The following is a 19,619-nucleotide window of genomic DNA, read 5'->3' on the forward strand; positions in this document are numbered from 1 at the left end:
TGATATAAGACCATGTGGAGGAGCCTATAGCATTCCCAAAATCGTAGTTGGAATGAGAGGAAATCGCAGACGGGCGTAGTCTCTCTACAATTTTAAGCATACAATGGAGGTATTTATACAACAACAATAAAAAAACTATCTGCGAACGTACAAGTCTGTAAAGCACATATGTGCTTTACATAGTTGTACGTTCGCAAATGGCTTGCTAAAATCGCAAATGAGTTTAGTCCATCTGCGATTTTAATTTATGTTTTTTTTGGTTTTTTTTCCACAAAATAATTAATGAATTTGACTAAATTTACAATTTTAAATTGTTAGATTTTCATATTTTTTATTTTTTTTAAAATAAACTCATGTCCTAAAATAAATAAAATAAAGTTTAGTAATACATGATCATAACTAGGTTAGGGAATGTTTGAGTTAGTTTTTTTAGCACAAAAGTGATTTTTAAGAAAAATACTTATTACTGCACGATTTTTCTGATTTTTCAAATTTTTAAAAGCTTTATTATTTTCTATCTAAAAAGTTGTTTTAAAAAATATTTTTTAAATACACAAACATTTTTTTTAATTTTTTTAACTTTTTAAAAAGTTAAAAAAAACTAATAAGTATTTAAAAAAGTTATCTAAAACACACGGTCAGTAAAAGGTAAAAGGTAAAAGGATGTAAAGAAAAATAAAGGGAAACCAACAAGGAAAGTTGCAATTCTCTTCGATGGAGACGCCCAGAAGGCCAGAACCACCATGATCAAAGTAAATAAAATAATTCTTCATGGGAACTTTTAGACACCAACTATCTGATCACTATGCTTCTCTAATTCAAAGAACTTTGGTTAACAAAGACCCGTGTGCGGGGAAAGCGATTCATGCTCGTATAATCAAGTCGGGTGTCCATGTTGGTGTGTTCCTCACGAACAATCTGATGAATTTGTATGCGAAAACAGGGTTTCTTGTAGATGCTCGTCGGTTGTTCGATGAAATGCCTGTTAGGAACGCATCTTCATGGAACACGATTATCTCTGCTTATGCGAAACAGGGAAGGATTGAGTACGCACGCCATCTGTTTGACGAAATGCCCGAACCTGATTCTGTTACATGGACTGCGATGATGGTAGGTTATAATCAAATGGGTCGCTTTGAAACTGCTGTCAGAATGCTCGTCGACATGATATCTTCCAAAGTAATGCCAACCCAGTACACATTCACTATCGTTCTTGCCTCCTGTGCTGCCATGAACAGGTTAGATATCGGGAAGAAAGTTCATTCATTTATTGTTAAAGTCGGGCTCAGTAACTACACCAGCGTTGCTAATTCTCTGCTAAACATGTATGCAAAATCAGGCGATCTGTTGACAGCAGAATCTTTGTTTGGTAAAATGAAATCAAAAAGCACATCAAGTTGGAATACTATGATATCAATGCATATGCAATGTAGACGGTTTGACCTTGCACTTGCTCAGTTTGACCAAATGTCCGATCGAGATATAGTTACATGGAATTCAATGATTTCAGGATACAATCAACACGGTTTTGACACCGAATCTCTTCAAATGTTCTCAAATATGTTAAAGATCAAGAATCCAACACTCAAGCCAGATAAATACACGTTAGCAAGCGTTCTTTCCGCATCTACAAATATTAACAACTTAAAGTTAGGGAAACAAATCCATGGCCACATTATCAGAACCGAATTCGATCTATCTGGAGCTGTTGGAAACGCTTTGATTTCAATGTACTCTAAACTTGGTGACATCAAAACAGCTCAAAAGATTGTAGAAAAATATAAAACATCAAACGAAAACAACATAATCGCATTCACATCTCTGTTAGATGGATACATCAAAAAAGGCGAAATGGGGCCCGCAAGAAAAATATTCGATTCATTAACCGATCCTGATGTGGTAGCATGGACAGCCATGATTGTAGGTTACATGCAAAACGGGTTCAACAATGAAGCAATCGATCTTTTTAGATCAATGATCAAATTAGGCCCACAACCTAATAGCTACACTCTAGCAGCTATCTTGAGTGTAAGTTCGAGTCTTGCTTCTTTAAACCATGGGAAACAAATTCACGCAAAAGCTATAAAAACAGAAGTTGCATTATCGGTTTCTGTAAGTAATGCTTTGATCAACATGTATGCGAAATCGGGAAGTATTGGGAACGCGAAACGTGTGTTTGAAATGATAAGTGGTTTAAAAGATAATATCTCATGGACTTCCATGGTTATTTCTTTAGCTCAACATGGCTATGGAGAAGAATCTTTGAAACTATTTGAGAAAATGTTGGATTTTGATATAAAACCGGATCATATAACTTATGTTGGAGTGATTTCGGCTTGTACCCATATGGGTTTAGTGGAAAGAGGACGCGGGTATTTTAAAATGATGCAAGAAAGACATGGGATTGAACCGACTCATAGTCATTACGCGTGTATGGTTGACTTGTTGGGACGTGCGGGGAAGCTTCTAGAAGCTTATGATGTCATCAAGAACATGCCGATTGAAGCGGATGTTATCGCGTGGGGTTCGCTTTTGTCTTCAAGTTTTGTTCATAAAAATATGGATGTTGCTAAAATTGCAGCGGAGCGGGTCCTACTGATGGATCCGGATAACAGTGGGGCCTACTCGGCGTTAGCCAATGTGTACTCGGTTCATGGGGAATGGGAGGAATCTGCTAAGATACGAAGGTGGATGAAGTTTAAGAAAGTTAAGAAAGATCAAGGGTTGAGTTGGGTTTCAATAAGGGATCAGGTTCATGTTTTTGGAGCTGAAGATGGTGTTCATCCTGAAAGGGATGGGATTTATGAGATGATGGGGGAGATTTGGAAGGGGATCAAGAAATTAGGGTTTGTACCCAAAACTGAAGTGGTTTTGCATGATCTTGATGAAGAGGTGAAAGAGGAGATTCTTATGCATCATAGTGAAAAGCTTGCTATTGCTTTTGCGTTAATGAAGACTCCTAAGAATAGTAGTTTGACGATTATGAAGAATTTGAGGGTGTGTAAAGATTGTCATTCGGCTATTAAGTTTATTTCCAAACTTGTTGGTAGGGAAATTATAGTTAGAGATGCAACTCGGTTTCATCATTTTAAAGATGGAGCATGCTCCTGCAATGATTATTGGTAGCCAAAATAGGTTCTACTGCATTTGATTATTGGTAGCCGAATGTGATGATAAAAAACAAACAAAAAAAATTTATAATATTTTAGCTCGCCCAAAAGATGGAACTGTGTGGGAAAGATAAATTGTGTGGTCTTTCTTATTCGGCTGTGATCATCTATGTTGTTATCTTACATCGCAAAATTCAACAAATATTGTTATTTTCTTCATGTTTTATAGGTTTTGACTTGTTCAAGCATTCAACTATATGTACTTTATTGATATTTTTATTGCTTTATGCAAGTGCAAAGCTGAAAAATAAAAATAACAAAAATCCATCCATTTAGAGTTTAGACCAAAAGTTTGAAACCAAAAAAAAACGAACTAAATCGATTTTTGGGGACAAGAAACCCAGACTTTTTGGATACAAAATTAAGAATTCATAGCAAGGGTAGTTCCGTCTTTCGACCTTGTGCCAACTTAGCCGGAAATAAATCATGGATTTTTGGTAAAAATTGATGATAAAAAATATAGGACCAATATAGTAAAAATTACAAATGCGAGGACTACTAGCTTTCGTTTTTTTAAGACAAGCAACATATCTGCTTTGGAAGACGTGGAAGTCGAAGAGAGACCATCGAATTTTCCGTCTTGCAGCTTCCTTTGTAAACAAAATTTTCTTTTATTGATCTGAAAAGGGTGTGGAGGTTCAATTCCACCCGATAAAGTCTCAGAAAATTTCATCAACGGGACTAAAAAGAATGGTAAAAGCCATTAGGGTCTACGAGCTTGGTGGCCCTGAGGTTCGACCCTCTCATCTAATGTCTGCACCCTATATGTGTTTTGTGTTAAATTATGTTTAATTTCAGTTATCGTTAGTTGAAGAGAAGTTTTGTTGTGTTTCATGTTAATTTCAGTTATCCTAGATTTTGTAGTTGTTGCTGAAGAAACTGTTTTACAGGTACTAAAATGGGAAGATATCGAAATTGGGGATCCTAAAGAAGGAGAGATCAGAGTGAAGAACATGGCCATCGGTGTGAACTTCATTGATATATATTACCGGACCGGAGTTTATAAGGTGCCTGAAATTCCTTATACACCAGGTTTCTCTTCCGATTCCGACCCCTTTAAAGATAACCCATCCATAAAAACTATATATATAAGTTGAAGTTGATACGAATAAAGTTCCGATTTTAGGAGTGGAGGCAGCAGGTTTGGTGACAGGGGTGGGTTCTGGAGTAAACAATTTGAAAATCGGAGATGTTGTTTATCATAATTCAATGGGAACCTACACCGAGGAGCAGATTGTTTTGGCTGAAAAAGCGTTTCTCTTACCTCTCATCGATCCTTTAGTCGCCGCCTCTGCCATGGTCAAAGGTCTAACTGCTCGGTTCCTAGTCCGAACATGGTTCAAGGTATTATGATGACTGCTCCTAGGTTTCACACAATTCACATTATAATAATAAAAGAAAATCGTAAAAATAGGTAGAACAAGGACACACGGTGCTTGTCCATGCAGCAGCAGGTGGGGTCGGATCTTTGTTATGCCAGTGGGCAAATATGTTGGGTGCCATTGTTATCGGAACTGTGTCAACCAAGGAGAAGGCTTTGCAAGCAAAAGAAGACGGATGTCATCATGTTATTCTCTACAAAGAAGAGGATTTTGTTACCCGTGTTAATGAGATAACATCCGGACAAGGAGTTGAAGTTGTCTTCGATTCCGTAGGGAAAGACACTTTTCAGGTATGTCTTTCTGTATTAAGTTCAAAATGAAACATTCATATATAAGTTGGCTTACCAGATTAAGTTGGTGTGTGTTTTAGGGATCATTGGCATGTTTGAAAGCTCGTGGATATATGATGAGTTATGGTCAATCTTCCGGGACGCCTGACCCTGTTCCTTTATCTGCATTGGCTGCAAAATCCCTGTTTTTGACGAGACCTTCTCTGAGGACATCTAACATTTCTAAGGAGGAGATGCGTGAAGCCATTGGAGATGTAGTTAGTAAGGTGGGGTCGGGTGCCTTGAGGGTCCGTGTAAATCATACGTACCCATTGTCACAGGCTGCTCAAGCGCATGCTGACATGGCAGCTCGGAAAACTTCTGGCTCCATTGTGTTGATACCTGATGGATCAGGGCACTGAGGTTTGCTACATTTTAGTCCTGTTTTTGCTTGGTTTGCATGAAAGAAAGAATTGATGCAAGTTATTAGACATTAGTAATGGTGCAATATATATATACTTGTACTTTTACATAAATAATAATCTGTAAAAATTAATTTTCTTTTTTACTTCTTCTATTCTCATGTATTGTTGCATCTGGAATCCTGATTCCGGATTTACATTGTTATTTGACTTGAAAGGACACGCCCATCTTTGCATGCTAAGAATGAAACCCAGGTTAATTTTTACTTTCCACAATATATTGTTTGGCCCTTTTAGGTTATCTGCTATTGTGTGATGTATCGAAAGGGCATCCACGATACATTGAACTTCATAGAGTGTAATGGTTTGTCGCATCATCTTTTTATATCCATAAACTTTATTATTTTTTTCTACAATGATCTGAACTCTACAAAGTTTAATAGAATGTTATAAAATGTAATCTATAGTAAATATTTAAGAATTAAAATTTTTTATTTTTCCCGTTGAAGAGTTCAATTTCAATGGTCATTCAAATCCAAATTCATTGAATGCCAAGGTGATATCTCACAATGGTGAATTTTCATCCATTGAATGACAAATAGACTTGTCATTTCATTTAACTCACAATTATGGATGCTTTAAATAACGTACTTTTTATTGCTTATTTTAAATTGTATATTTTAGTTACTTGAAATGATTCATCTAAGTGGTTGTTTGGTAAATCGTTTTTTGGTTTAATTAAGAGGTCAACTCTAAGTAACTCAACATTCAGGCTGATAGCGGACCGAATCAGAGAGCTCTGAATGAATTAGTGAGGCTTCAATTTTTGATCGACTCTAGGGGGGTGTTTGGACAGGAAAAAAAGAGGTGCTTATTGCTTATTCCCACAGTAAGCTAATTTAAATGTTTGGATAAAATCCAACTTATTAGGCTAAATAAGTTAATTTTAATAAGCATTCCTCCCCATGCTTATTACTTATTGCTTATTCCCACCACAAATAAGCTAAAAACAATAAGCTAAAAATCTAATCCAAACACGCCTAGATAACTATTTTCTATGAAAAATACCAATGTCGTCCTCATAACCTAGTAGGCTAGTACCTCGTTCTTTTCTTTCTTTTTTCTTAAGAGCCCCCCTTACCAATGAAAATCACATATACCCACAGCCCTTGGTGCCACCCTCCTCGCATGGAGAAGAGGAATTCAAAGGACGAATACAAGTTTCATGGGCCATAGAAAAAGAGGAATTCAAAGAACTTTTGATCTCCAAGGCGCACCACTTTATTTTTCTTGATGTGTTTGTATTGCGTTTTGAAGGATGAGGGAGCTTATGTATTTTTGGCCAAGGGATTTAGGGTTTTATTTTATAAAGTTTTATGGATTCTCAATTGTATATATCATTTACATAGAGTGTGTTTGGCAAAATTAGATGATAATAGAAATTTGGAAGTTATAGTTTGTATATGAGGGTTCGGTAAAAATAGGTGGAAACTTTTAAAATATTTAAACTAACATTAAAATACATTTTAGTGAGTAGGATAATGATTATTATGAGTAATCAATCCATTAACTTGTTATAATATGTAAGAGCTTTTTCTTAAATGTTATTTAGAGTAGTTTTTAGATTATGAGTTTTTTATGTTTATGATAGAAGCTTTCTCAACCAAAAGCTTTTTCTTTAAATTGATATTTGATTAAATTTGGACACTACAAACTCTCAAAAGGTCGTTAAAGAACATGCCTATAGCCTTATATTGCTTTACTGCTTATATATATGTATAAATTTTGATTTATTTAATTTATTCAATCTTTATTTGTTAATCGGTTTATTTAATATTTGCATACATTCATCAATTTCATCAATATGTGTTTATTTATTAAAAGTTATTGATATTTCGCATAATAAAGCTTTTCTTGAAGTAGATTTTACCATGTTTGAGCCGTTCTACAATTTTTTCAAATTTGTTTTATGTAGTGGGTTTGGATATAAGTATTTGAAAACCGCTATTTATTTGGTTTATGCATTGTCTTTGACATTTTTCTTTTGTCGGATATTGTGGAACTTCAAATAAAATCCAACTAGTTGTGGAATAGTAATATTATGATCCTAAAAATTATGAATATAGTTTTTTTTAAATAGTTTTGTCATTAGATCAATTATTAGTGCAGCTAATTACCCATTCTCCTTTAAAAAAAATTAGAGCTTTGTAACTATTAAGTATTTTCATAAAATGACATAAATTGTTTATAGAACTAGTGGAATTATTTTCTGAACCCAACATTTTCCAAAATCTTAACGAAAACTCAAGAAAAAGGGCTGAAATTGTAGGCCCACCCAGAAGACATTCAGTAAAAGCAGCCCAATTCATGAGCCCCGTTTTAATCAACATTCAACATTCAACACAACCGGCACCCGCGAACGGCCAATCCCATCCGATACCAGCACAACCAACGGAAGATATCACGCATCACTCAATCTGTACATCTGTTCTATCTTCACGGCTCTCTCCGGTAACCCCTGACACCACCGCCTCCGCCCTCGACGTTGAAGAATCTTATGGAGACTCTAGAGGCGAACTATGTCGAATCTCTGCCAACGGTGAATCCTTTAGAATCTGAAACCCTAGTTTCGTCCTGCGATTTTCAAAATTCTGACTCAATTAACCATAATCAGACCCAAGATGCTGATACGAAGAATAATATTCAGCCTTACGGGCAGGCGGTTGGTACCTCCTCGAAGAATCCATTAATTAAGATTATTCAGAAACCGTTGTCTGAAACTGGTCTCACAAACAACACGAATAGTGGCACAGATAAAGATTGTTCAGGTGGCGAAGAGGAAACAACCAGCAGGAGACGGAGGAAAAGCCGTTGGGATCCTCCGCCAAGCGAAGAAACTGGTGCCGTTGGCGATGGAACCGGAACATCGGGCACGAGAAAGAGGAAATCGAGATGGGCAGATGATGAACCGAAGCCACTCATACAGCTTCCTGATTTTATGAAAGATTTCACTTTAGGTATTGACCTTGATCCCGAAATTCAAGCACTTAACATTAGGCTTCTTGAAATAAGTAGAAAATTTCAGTCAGGGCTTCCCTTGGATGATAGACCTGAAGGTGCTAGATCACCTTCTCCCGAACCAATTTATGATAACTTGGGCATTCGAATTAACACAAGAGAATATCGAGCTAGGGAAAGATTAAACAAAGAGAGACAAGACATCATATCACAGATTATAAAGAAAAATCCATCTTACAAGCCCCCAGCAGACTATAGGCCACCAAAACTTCAGAAGAAGCTTTACATACCTATGAAAGAATATCCAGGCTACAACTTTATCGGGCTCATAATTGGTCCCAGGGGGAATACACAGAAGAGAATGGAAAAGGAAACAGGTGCCAAAATTGTAATCAGAGGTAAAGGGTCAATGAAAGAAGGCAGAATGCAGCAGAAAAAGGACTACAAACCCGATCCCTCTGAAAATGAAGATCTGCATGTTTTGGTGGAGGCCGAGACACAGGAATCACTGGATGCTGCTGCAGGGATGGTAGAGAAGCTTTTACAGCCTGTTGATGAGGTCCTCAACGAGCATAAAAGACAACAACTTAGGGAACTTGCTGCTCTTAATGGAACCATAAGAGATGAAGAGTATTGCAGATTATGTGGTGAATCAGGACACAGACAATTTGCATGTCCCTCCCGCAATTCAACTTTTAAAAGTGATGTTCTCTGTAAATTATGTGGAGATGGTGGGCATCCAACTATAGATTGTCCAGTCAAAGGGTCAACAGGTAAGAACATGGATGATGAATATCAAAACTTTTTAGCAGAGTTAGGAGGAACAATCCCTGAATCTTTGACCAGTCAAAGCTGCTCGACTCTTGCTCTTGGTCCATCTTTGAAGGAGTATGATGAAACAAACTTGTATATCGGGTCTTTGCCACTTGCAATGGATGATGAAAGTTTGCTCCAACTGTTTGCACCTTTTGGTGAAATTGTGATGGGTAAGGTTATTAGGGATCGATTGAGTGGGGCTAGTAAAGGGTATGGTTTTGTGAAATATTCAAATGTTGAGCAAGCTAATACTGCTATTGCTAAGATGAGGGGTTATAGTCTGGATGGAAGAACAATTGTTGTTAGAATTGCTGGAAAGCCTCCTTCTCAAGTGGGTGTGGGAGTGACCCCACAAATGCCTCCTCCATATTCAAATTCAGCCCCTAATTTTGTTCAGTATTGTCCACCTCCACCTCCTACTTATTCTCCTTACCAACCTCCACCTCCATGTTCCACCATGCGACCACCATTACCATTATTACCATTACCCTCTACATATGGAGGAGTACAATATCCTGCAACAACTGCATATCCAACAACTACATTCGCTTATGCACCTTATTATGGTGTACCTCCTGCATCTGCACCTTTTCCTCCTCCTAGTAGTAATACTATCAACATTGCAAATGCTCCCTGGGCTTCAAATTCAGCTGTTCCTCCACCTGGTGTTGGTGTTGTACCTGAGACAAATACATCTAGTGGGGACATGGCATATGAGAAATTCATGGCAGAGATGAGATGAAATGATGATGATACTGGAGGAAAGGTATCATGCTATAAACCTTTGTCTTTGTGTGTTGTTATTTTTAAGATTTCAAGTGTTTCTGTGGAGCTGGAAATTAGCATTTGTGATATGATGATTTTATTTTTAGCAAAAAAAAAAATTGTTATTATTATAATAAATAATATTAACAAGGTTTTTTGTTTGTGATGATAGCTTTGGCAGGGGTTTGAAATCTTTGGAGATGAGATTATAAACCAACCAGAACCAATCAGAATTCACAACTTTAACTTGCTATGCTGAGTTTGCTGTTGTGACATGTGCAGAAAGCTGGTGCAAAAGAAGTCATTGAGACACATAACTATACTTGTTTTGTGGGATTTATGTTTTCTCATTTTTCAGCTGTTTTATCATATGCTAACAACAACTTTTGCTTTTATTACTTTTTGTTACTAATGTAGTCATCATTTCAGTTAAAGAAGACCCAGGAATCAATATGTATGTTCCCAAAATGGTGCTATCTGCCATCAAAGAGTACAGACCCTAGTGTTTATGGAACTAACCAGTAACCAACCATATTGGATAACATAATGCATGTTAATTGCTTTATTGTGTGAATTATAATTTTTTACGAATTGATTTGAATGCATCAAAACTTATGGGCCTCTTAAGTAAAAACTTACACTTGCGTGGATACATACAGACATCGATTGTGCCAACAAGCTTTTTTGACCACTTGGCAGTAAGCTGTAGATGGGACCTAATTTCTAGCCCGATGGGATATTGACATGATAAATATATGTTAAATTTATTTACTTTTAATTATAAGACTAAAAATTCAAAACATTAAATATATATTGTGCCAAAAGCTTAAGATAGCAAATATATATATATATATATATATATATATATATATATATATATATATATATATATATATATATATATATATATATATATATATATATTACAATGTCTAATGTTGTGGTAATGCGAATAACAGTCCTTCGATCAATATTGTCTATGGTTATGTGCAACGCCGTGGTAAAGGTCTTGACCTTAATGATTTATGTAAGATTAAGATGTGAAATGGGTTATGTACTAAGTTTTGGTTTCACACCTAGATTGGGAAATGCCCTTTTAATCGACAATTCCCTAAAGGTTTTGTCTTAGATCTTCGTTCAATATTTTTGGTGGATGATCATCAAAATATGGACTCATGGTTAGCATTTTTATACTTTCGTATTGCTTTTGACCAGACCGATCCGTTAGATTGGACCTTCGAGGCATTTATTGAATATTCAGTTTCTTCTTCTTACGTTGTGCTTTGCTTACTTGGTGGGGTTTCAACTAAATGGAACAATTTGTTCAAATCAAGTTTAATATCTTGATTTGGTGCATGTCACTCAATCATATTCATACTCAATGCAAACTTGGTTGATAAAGGTATAAACTTGGATTCAAGTCGTTTCCCCTTTTGTGATGATGCTTTTGGAAAATGTGGACCATACTTTTAATACTTGCACTTGATTGTGGAGGTTTGGATTCTTGTCGGGCGATGGTGGGATTTGAATTACCCTAATTCCAATTCAGTTAGTGATTAAATCATCGTATCATGTGGGAGGATGGCTTGAAGCTAGATGCGGCGCAACATAAATGTTTCGATGCGGTGATTATTACTACTGTCTGGGTAGTATGGAATTTTCGAAAATCCTTCTTTTTTGAATAACTAAAGTTACAAAAGTAGATATTTTGATGACATTGTACAACAATCTTTTTAATGTATTATTATAGGCGTAAAACTATAAAATGAACTGGGTTGGTTGACTTTATAACACTTTGTTGTCATCTCGTAGTAATTTGGTTATACTAGCTTCTTGCTATTGTTCCAAAATAAATCCTTATATTTTTCGATGTATCTCTTGTTGATGTTTTTGCAACTATCTATATAAGTCTTCGTATAATGGAACATCATTGGTGGTGATTATCTACCGGATAGAAGTCTTTATGGCAAGGGCCAATATCGGAATAACAGAGATTGGGTTGTAGTTAGATCAATTTCGTTCATTATTGTCAAAGTCGTAATGATAACCAATTTTGTTGGTATTGAACAAACATGCAACTCTTTTTAACCAATTTACCTTTATTAACCGTTGTAAATGATCTAAAAAACATTTTTTTTTTGAAGAAAAAGAAAGAAAATAAATAATTGAGTTCGTAAAACTAATAAAAGTATTCTCTTTTGTAATCAAAAATAATAATTGGTTGCAAACGAACCATAATTGATGTCAAAATAGAAAATATAGGTCAATGTTCTTTTAGTAACATAGTGGAGGATTTCATAGCAGTCCATTATAAAATTGGTAATCATTTTTGTAAAAACTGAAAATTAGGTCCCTTGTTAATCACTTAATTGTTAAATCCCTTCACAAATTTTGACCAATTTTTATTATTTTCTTGTTTTATTATATATAATATTGTCCATGTAACTTATTAACATTACAATTTGAAGTTGTGGCTTCTTGGTTTTGTTGCAGCTCTTCTGGTTTTGAGTCGGACTTGCTTCAAGGCACCGACATTATCCTTCAATCCATCTCTTGCACATGTGTTTTACCACAGTCTTCTTTCTTTTTCTTCTATCTGCTCCAAATTACTATCATCTTCTGTCTATTTTCGTCGATGTTGCTTTCTCTCAAAATTCTCAACAAATAAATCACGGTCACTGTGATCACCTCCTCGAGGAACATAGGTTTGTCAAGTTGGGTAGTTCTGATTTGAAGCTCACAAACCTTGGGATTTAAGTTTGTTGGCGGTTGGAATAATTTCAAATGAATGGTGGGTGAGTTTGATTAAATGTTAAAATGTTTGTCTTTGTTAAAAATTTTCAATGAACTTATTAAAGTCTGAGTATGATTAAAAATGAAATCATATAATATAATATGAGAAATAAAATAAGATACTAGTTTTACAATTTACATATCGATTGGTTATTTCTTATCGGCCATAGAAATCTCTTTAAATATTTATGTTTCTAAAACTCTACAAAAGTCTCCGTCTAGCCTAATGGAAGAGTCTCATTTGTGTTCTACGTTTTACCCAGGTTCGAAACTCTTTGTATCATTTTTAGGTTAATTTTTTTCTGTCAAACCCTAACCCTAGATTCTACGTCGTCGTTGTTTTTCAGGCAGATCTCCGGCAAATATCTCACCTCCGGTGTCGATCTCTGCTAAGCAGCACCCATGGACATAGACCCCCCAGTACCACCATCTTCAGCTCCCAAGAAGGTCTCAGCTTCATATCATTTCTTATAGTTCTAATCGCAGATCTGAATCAAAAGTTTCAAAGCTAAAAAACGACGACCGGAATCTAACTTATATTTCATATTACAGCCGAAATTCACCCCCAAAGCACCGTCTCGCAGGAAAACCGGTCGCCTTTTGCCTAAAAAGTATGTTTTCTGTCTACAATTTTGGATTCTCTTTTACTTCTTAAAAGTCGTCGTAGTAATTTTAATCATTTATGTGGCGATGGTAGTGACGATGATGTTGAAGCCGATCCAGAACTACTCCGCAAACTCCATGTAATCCCCCTCTCGCTCTCTCTCTCGCTCTCTCTCTCTCTCTCCTCTCTCTCTCTCTCTCTTTTCGTTTTACATGTGATCATATTCTTTCTTTAAGACGCACGAAAATGAATATTTTGACAAGCTATTTGATATTTTGTAGACATGGAATTGGCAAATATCTTTATATGAGCCACCCCGCATTTTTTAAATGGTTAACTATTCGATTTTCACTTTCCTTTTAATGTTGTAGACTTCAAATTCTTCGAGTTTGAGTAATCCATTAGGGAACATTTGTAATTTTTTTAATACCATCTAGTTGAAATATATTAAGTTCAAATTCCAATACAAAATATATATTCAGTAAGACTCATTTGTTGTTATCTTTGTATCTTACAGGAACGCCATGGCACACGAAAGCCTAAACTCGAAAAAAATTGTAATTATTATTAAACCATTTTTTAACATAAATTGATTCATCATTTTTTTTTTCTTGTCTTGACTTTTTGAGTCTCGGGTTGAAGCATCAGGCAATGTTACAACATCACATGGAGCTGGATCATCATCATCATCAACATCAACAACCCCGTTGAGACCGATAGATGGGAGCAGTAAAATCATCCCGGATTTTAGAGATAATGTTCATAAAAACATCACAATTGGTAAACAAGATGGAGATGTTGATGACATGTTGATAGATAATAAATTTAAATCCTCAAGCAAGACCAAAAAGAAGTATAGAGAACGATGGGTGAGTGAGACATACCTCTGTTATTAGTTATTACCCTGTCTTAAATGATAAGTTATATAATTATTGGTGTGAATCACAGGATCCCCATTCATACTATCCCATCACTCTTCCTTGGAGACCCCTTGGCTCTGGAGATCCAGGTACGGTTTTTAAAAATATATATTCTTTTTTTTTTTCATATATAATATATATTATTAGCTAACTTTTGTTAATTCTTTTTTTTTTTTTTAGAGATTCTTAATGAACAAGAATTTGGAGAAGAAAAGGAATATGATGAAAACAAAATCAACTCCGCCTCTGAACTTGGACTGTTGGTGGGTTGGGCCATCTTGTTGTTTATTAACAAGATTTTGATTTTCTTGTTACGTTTTCACCAATTTGAAATTTTGTTTATGAGCAGGAGAAAAATGATGATGAAAAAAAGATGATCCTGTTCAAGTTCCCTCAAAAACTCCCCTTAGATAACAAGCAATCAAAACGAGTTCCAATTACCACAAAGGGCAAAGAGAAAGAAGATGCTTCAAACAAATTTGTTTCTGGAGGTTTCAATGAGTTGCCAAATGGACACATAGGAAAGTTGCTGGTTTACAAAAGTGGAGCAATCAAGCTCAAGCTTGGTGACATCATCTTCGATGTAAGTTTCACAATTAATTATTCTCTTTCTCTCTTATATTCCAGCATAACAATAATTTGCTGTTTTCTATAGGTTTCATCCGGTGTACTTGATGAATGTGCTCAAGATGTTGCATTGATGAATGTTAAAAGCAAGGATTGTTGTGTGGTTGGACAAGTTGATAAACAAGCCGTTATAGTTCCTGATTTGGATTCCATCTTGGACAACATTGCCAAGCAGTAAATGCTACAGAAGGGCGTTATGGTAAATTTGTCAACTCGAGTACCAATGTATATCTCTAACAATTAGAACCTGTCTATGAAACGTAGGAAGCTCATCCTTTATAGTAGAGTGAAAAGGAGTTATTATATAGCTTAACTGATTAAGGGCTTAATGGGACAACTATACATGGTTGTTGGTTTGTGACTTAATCTGGACAAACTGATTTAATGGTTATTGTTATAAAATTGTTGAAATGAAAGGGTAATATTGTTATTTAGTACCATCAGTTTATTCATACAAACATCGTTACTCTATCAGGCAATCTTATCACTTGTTGGCTCTGCTTACAACTACAATCAGAAGTACCATAACTGAAAGCAAGAAAGAACTTGTTAGTTTTTTCTCAAAGGATTCTTCCATGGCTGCATCTTCATCTGTGGCCTTCTTCTTGTCGTTTCTTGGAGACTGGAACAAGCTGTTCATCATCTCCGTGATTTTCTCAAATATTTCCATGGCTTTTGCCTTGATGTTGATAAAGATCCAATTTAGAATACCAGAAACTGGAAATGAGTCATCACAACCTTCAATCTCCCCTGGAATACTCTTGTTGGCTGCAAATTTTGCCAAATTAACAATTTAAATGGCATTATATATGTGTATAATATTTCAATTCATGGGTAAAATAATTATCTACTTATAAATTCAATACAAATTAACCTTCATAGACTGAATCTCTAAGCTCACGAACCACCTCATTGTTCATAACAGCGTCCCAAACGGAATTATCAGATGCCAACGAAATCACCATTCTCTAAACGATAAGTAAAATATAATTTTATAACATAAAGTTAGAATATTATTGGAAATCAATCTTAAATCCAAGTAAGTACCTTAACAGAAGGCTCAGTTTGTAGTAAATGAAAAGCATCATAAACACTTTCATAACCAGGAGACTGTAGCATCATACTTCTTGAGGGCTCAATCCATTCCAACTCCGGAGGATCGATAACCCTAATAAGGTTCACAAATTACAAGCCAATTAAATTCACACTGATTATATAGAGATGATTTATAATTTGATATGTATAAATCAAATACTTACTGTTGAAGAGAAGAGACCGCATCATGAACTTCATCCATGGATGGAACAGTACAAAAAACATAATCATCATAAAATCCATTTACACCATCATATTCCTCACCGGTCGTCGGAGATATTGAGTTGGCCCTGTTCCTGTTAAGCTGGTTCGCGGAGGAGGAAGAATAGGTATTGGAATTATAATCAGATGAGGAAGGTTTATAACTGGGTCTTGATGTGGGAGAGGTGGTGGTGTTGCTGCTATAGTGTGTGGTGGCGCAGCGAGAAAAGGATTCTTGGGATGAGCCACAGCCACCGGTGCCGGCCGAAACGGCTTTGTGAAACGTCTTCATTATCCCTCCGCCGCCGCCACCTCCGCCCATTGGTCCGCCAGCTCCCTGCCCGAATGATCTCCACATATAGTACTTATCTCTTCCTACTTTTTTGGTTTTTCAAGGGGGGTCGAATAGATTCATTGGGGACGTATTTATGTGTTTTGGTTTTTGCCAGGAAGTTAAAGTTTTGTTGAAATTTTGTAGTAAGTCCCTGAAACTTGTAGTATTTAACTATGCAGCCCCTGGATACTTTATGCTCAGATGGATCACCATTCCTACTTCGGAATTTGGAAGCGAAATTCGGCGAGTCTCAAAGGACTTGACCCAAAGACCATGGGCTTTCAAAAGCACAGCATGACATGTGTCAAGGCATGGTGTGGCTATACCGTTTTAAAATCTTTCGTGGTGGCAATGTTAGCGTGTTAGGTGTGGCATATCAAGACGAGTTAAAGCATGGCAATGCATATTATATCGTCGGTTCTTTTTTAGTCTCGTCGCGTTTTGGAAAACGTAATGACTCGTTATTGCTCGTAAAGTTTGAAGTTTAACATTGTCGCAACGTTACGGCTCGATCCATTTAGAACTTTGTCAAAGACCGATCTTAACAAGATTAGTCATGACTAGACTGCAAATTTGGTGAATGTTGTTCTTAATGTGAATTTTAGGTTACATGTGGTTATGTTCAATTTTTTCTAGTTGAAAATTTATGTGTTATTATTAATTTAATAAGGAAATAAAAATACATAGATTATGGCAAATTGTTAATCTGTTATAGCAAAACGTTGTAAAAGAAGAAGAAAATAGAACTTTTGAAAAAAAAAAAAAAAAAAAAAAAAAAAACTTCTTATCGTTGAATCATCAACATTCAAGTTAAGTTGTATTCATAATATGTCTATTCTTAAACTCATGTTTATATTAAAAACATGTTAAAATATTTTGGATGTTATTTCTTCATATTGAAAACATGTTAAAATATTTTGGTTATTATTTCTTTCGTCATCGAATACACTAGCATATTATTAGTGATGATGTGCTTAATACAATTATCATTGTCCTTCAATCTCAATCATGCAAATAAGTATTTTTTTGTACTAATGTAAAGTCATACTCTAGTATTGCTAGTGGAAAAGCTTATAAATGCAAAGTTATAACAACAAATTTTCTTTTAGCACATTGAAATGTGATTTACTATCATTAATCTTGTGATTAAATTTCTCAACAACATTCAATGATAAGTTGCATTATATTTGATAACATACTTTACCATCAACTAGTTGTCATCTTTTACTTATGAATTTTCAATGATATTGGTTGACTGATAACATAAAGACATATTCCAATAATGACTTGTGATCTTTAGATTTTGCAAAGTCATAGTCAAAAATCATATCGCCTAAAAGTTGTGACTATTTTAAACAAGTTTTTAGTTATTAGTCCATTGTAAATATCACAAAACTTTCTTGGCTGCTTTTTAGTGATCTAGACAAGGATTTGATTGATAACGACCCAATATTCTAGCAACATAAACCATGGTGTGATAAGTACGAACTTATGTGTATCGTTTGGTTCCGATACGAATTTATTTTTCCAATTGCTTATATTTTCTTTGAGACACGGCGTGTTGGAAGCCTCAACATGGCTTGTCAAAATTAAAATGGTAAATTTCTCAAAACAGGGGGTAAAAGGGTAAACAAAACTAATTTAAGGGTAAAAATGATTTTTTCTCCAAACAAGGATAAAAAATGTACAGTTTTTGGATTTTGGGCCAAAAGTGTAAAAGTTGCGAGAAGTTTGGACTTTAACTGAAAAACTCTTTACTGGACGGACTGAAACTGCTAAAGAGTAAATTTTAAGCTAAAAACATCACTTAAACAAGTTTATGGGCCTAAAATGTCTTTTTTTAAATAAAGGACTAAAACTGTCATTTTTATTAAAAAGGGCTGGAAGGGGTCAAACCAATATTTTTGAGTCGATTATTTTATTATTAAGATATTGGGTCAAAAACACCAAATTACAACATACGAAAATAGAAAGATGAATATTCATATAATTCCAAATATCCTTATAAACAACCGACCGACCTCGTGCCGTTACAAATCTAACAATCATTAAATCAATCTTTCCGACAATTTTACAATATCTAAAATAAGTAAATATTCAAATCTTTCGGCTTGAAAGTTCCTAATCATGCTTATTGGGTCTTCGTGACCCATTAACATGACTTTAGGGCCCAACGATAATAATAAATGTTTATTGGGCCTGCTATGACCCAATTTCATGCTTAAGAAACCCTCAATGGCTTTCAAGTGCTTTTGGGCATCAGTGGCCCATTAGCATTGGACCCTCAATGGCTTTCAAGTGCTTAAGGTCCAAATAAATTAAATGCGAAATGGACCAACGTGTCCTTCGTATACCCAATAGCCATAAATAATATGTGGGATTAGGAGGACCTTGTAATCCTCTTCTACTCGTTTATTAGGCTTACCTTCAATTCAGTAAACATATACAGGTCGTTAATCAATGGTAATCAAATTCATGTTGGATTAAGTGAGTAATAACGGGCGGTACCTCTATGGGTCGTTTGTAGTCTGTAGTTATAATCAAAGTCTCCCGGAAGGAGAGCGAGAGTTTGTGTATAGATCTATATGACGGTTACTCCCCCATGCCTTAGCTGTTCGCTACAGTTAGACTTGGCCAGTCTAGGGTGACAAAATCTTAAGATCAATTCCAGCGTTCGTTAGAATGCCAAGACAGACGAACTAGTTATTATCATGCATGGTTATAACGACTCACATAAATAAATACAATACTATCCGAGTAATTAAGGAAAAATTATAGTTTTTGGATTTTGGGCCAAAAGTGTAAAAGTTGCGAGAAGTTTGGACTTTAACTGAAAAACTCTTTAGTGGAGGGACTGAAACTGCCAAAGAGTAAATTTTGAGCTAAAAACATCACTTAAACAAGTCTATGGGCCTAAAATGTCTTTTTTAAATAAAGGACTAAAACTATCATTTTTATTAAAAAAGGGTTGGAAGGGGTCAAACCAATATTTTTGAGTCAATTATTTTATTATTAAGATATTGGGTCAAAAACACCAAATTACAACTTACGAAAATAGAAAGATGAATATGCATATAATTCAAAATATCTTTATAAACAACCGACCGACCTCGTGCCGTTACAAATCTAACAATCATTAAATCAATCTTTCCGACAATTTTACAATATCTAAAACAAGTAAATATTCAAATCTTTGGGCTTGA

The 19,619-nt window shown here is 35.2% G+C and overlaps 4 protein-coding genes and 1 pseudogene across 5 annotated transcripts; 4 read left to right on the forward strand and 1 right to left on the reverse strand.

Annotated features, from left to right (window-relative positions):
* The first annotated feature begins 694 nt into the window (after nt 1–694).
* On the forward strand, nt 695–3,329 carry LOC145028470 (pentatricopeptide (PPR) repeat-containing protein). Its single transcript, XM_078977163.1, has one exon. The coding sequence runs from the start codon at nt 772–774 to the stop codon at nt 3,124–3,126; it is 2,355 nt and encodes a 784-aa protein (XP_078833289.1). The 5' UTR covers nt 695–771; the 3' UTR covers nt 3,127–3,329.
* A 366-nt stretch (nt 3,330–3,695) lies between these two features.
* LOC145028471 (uncharacterized) lies at nt 3,696–5,389 on the forward strand. Its single transcript, XM_078977164.1, has 5 exons — nt 3,696–3,902; nt 4,061–4,202; nt 4,297–4,514; nt 4,585–4,842; nt 4,923–5,389. Exons 1-5 carry the CDS (start codon nt 3,861–3,863, stop codon nt 5,241–5,243), a joined length of 981 nt encoding a protein of 326 aa, XP_078833290.1. The 5' UTR covers nt 3,696–3,860; the 3' UTR covers nt 5,244–5,389.
* A 2,252-nt stretch (nt 5,390–7,641) lies between these two features.
* Nucleotides 7,642–10,453, forward strand: LOC145028472 (splicing factor-like protein 1 pseudogene; annotated as a pseudogene). The gene is made up of 2 exons (XR_013676014.1): nt 7,642–9,843; nt 10,015–10,453. The product of XR_013676014.1 is annotated as a splicing factor-like protein 1 pseudogene (transcript).
* A 2,372-nt stretch (nt 10,454–12,825) lies between these two features.
* On the forward strand, nt 12,826–15,220 carry LOC145028473 (uncharacterized). Its single transcript, XM_078977165.1, has 10 exons — nt 12,826–12,898; nt 12,983–13,082; nt 13,188–13,246; nt 13,333–13,378; nt 13,757–13,796; nt 13,882–14,108; nt 14,188–14,248; nt 14,340–14,422; nt 14,509–14,742; nt 14,815–15,220. Exons 2-10 carry the CDS (start codon nt 13,038–13,040, stop codon nt 14,962–14,964), a joined length of 945 nt encoding a protein of 314 aa, XP_078833291.1. The 5' UTR covers nt 12,826–12,898; nt 12,983–13,037; the 3' UTR covers nt 14,965–15,220.
* LOC145028474 (uncharacterized) lies at nt 15,189–16,490 on the reverse strand. The gene is made up of 4 exons (XM_078977166.1): nt 16,046–16,490; nt 15,834–15,954; nt 15,661–15,754; nt 15,189–15,554 (listed from the first exon to the last, which is right to left on the reverse strand). Exons 1-4 carry the CDS (start codon nt 16,438–16,440, stop codon nt 15,271–15,273), a joined length of 894 nt encoding a protein of 297 aa, XP_078833292.1. The 5' UTR covers nt 16,441–16,490; the 3' UTR covers nt 15,189–15,270.
* Between the last annotated feature and the right edge of the window lie 3,129 nt (nt 16,491–19,619).

Source organism: Lactuca saligna, chromosome 2 (assembly GCF_052625555.1).
Source record: "Lactuca saligna cultivar CGN05327 chromosome 2, ASM5262555v1, whole genome shotgun sequence".
NCBI lineage: Eukaryota > Viridiplantae > Streptophyta > Magnoliopsida > Asterales > Asteraceae > Lactuca > Lactuca saligna.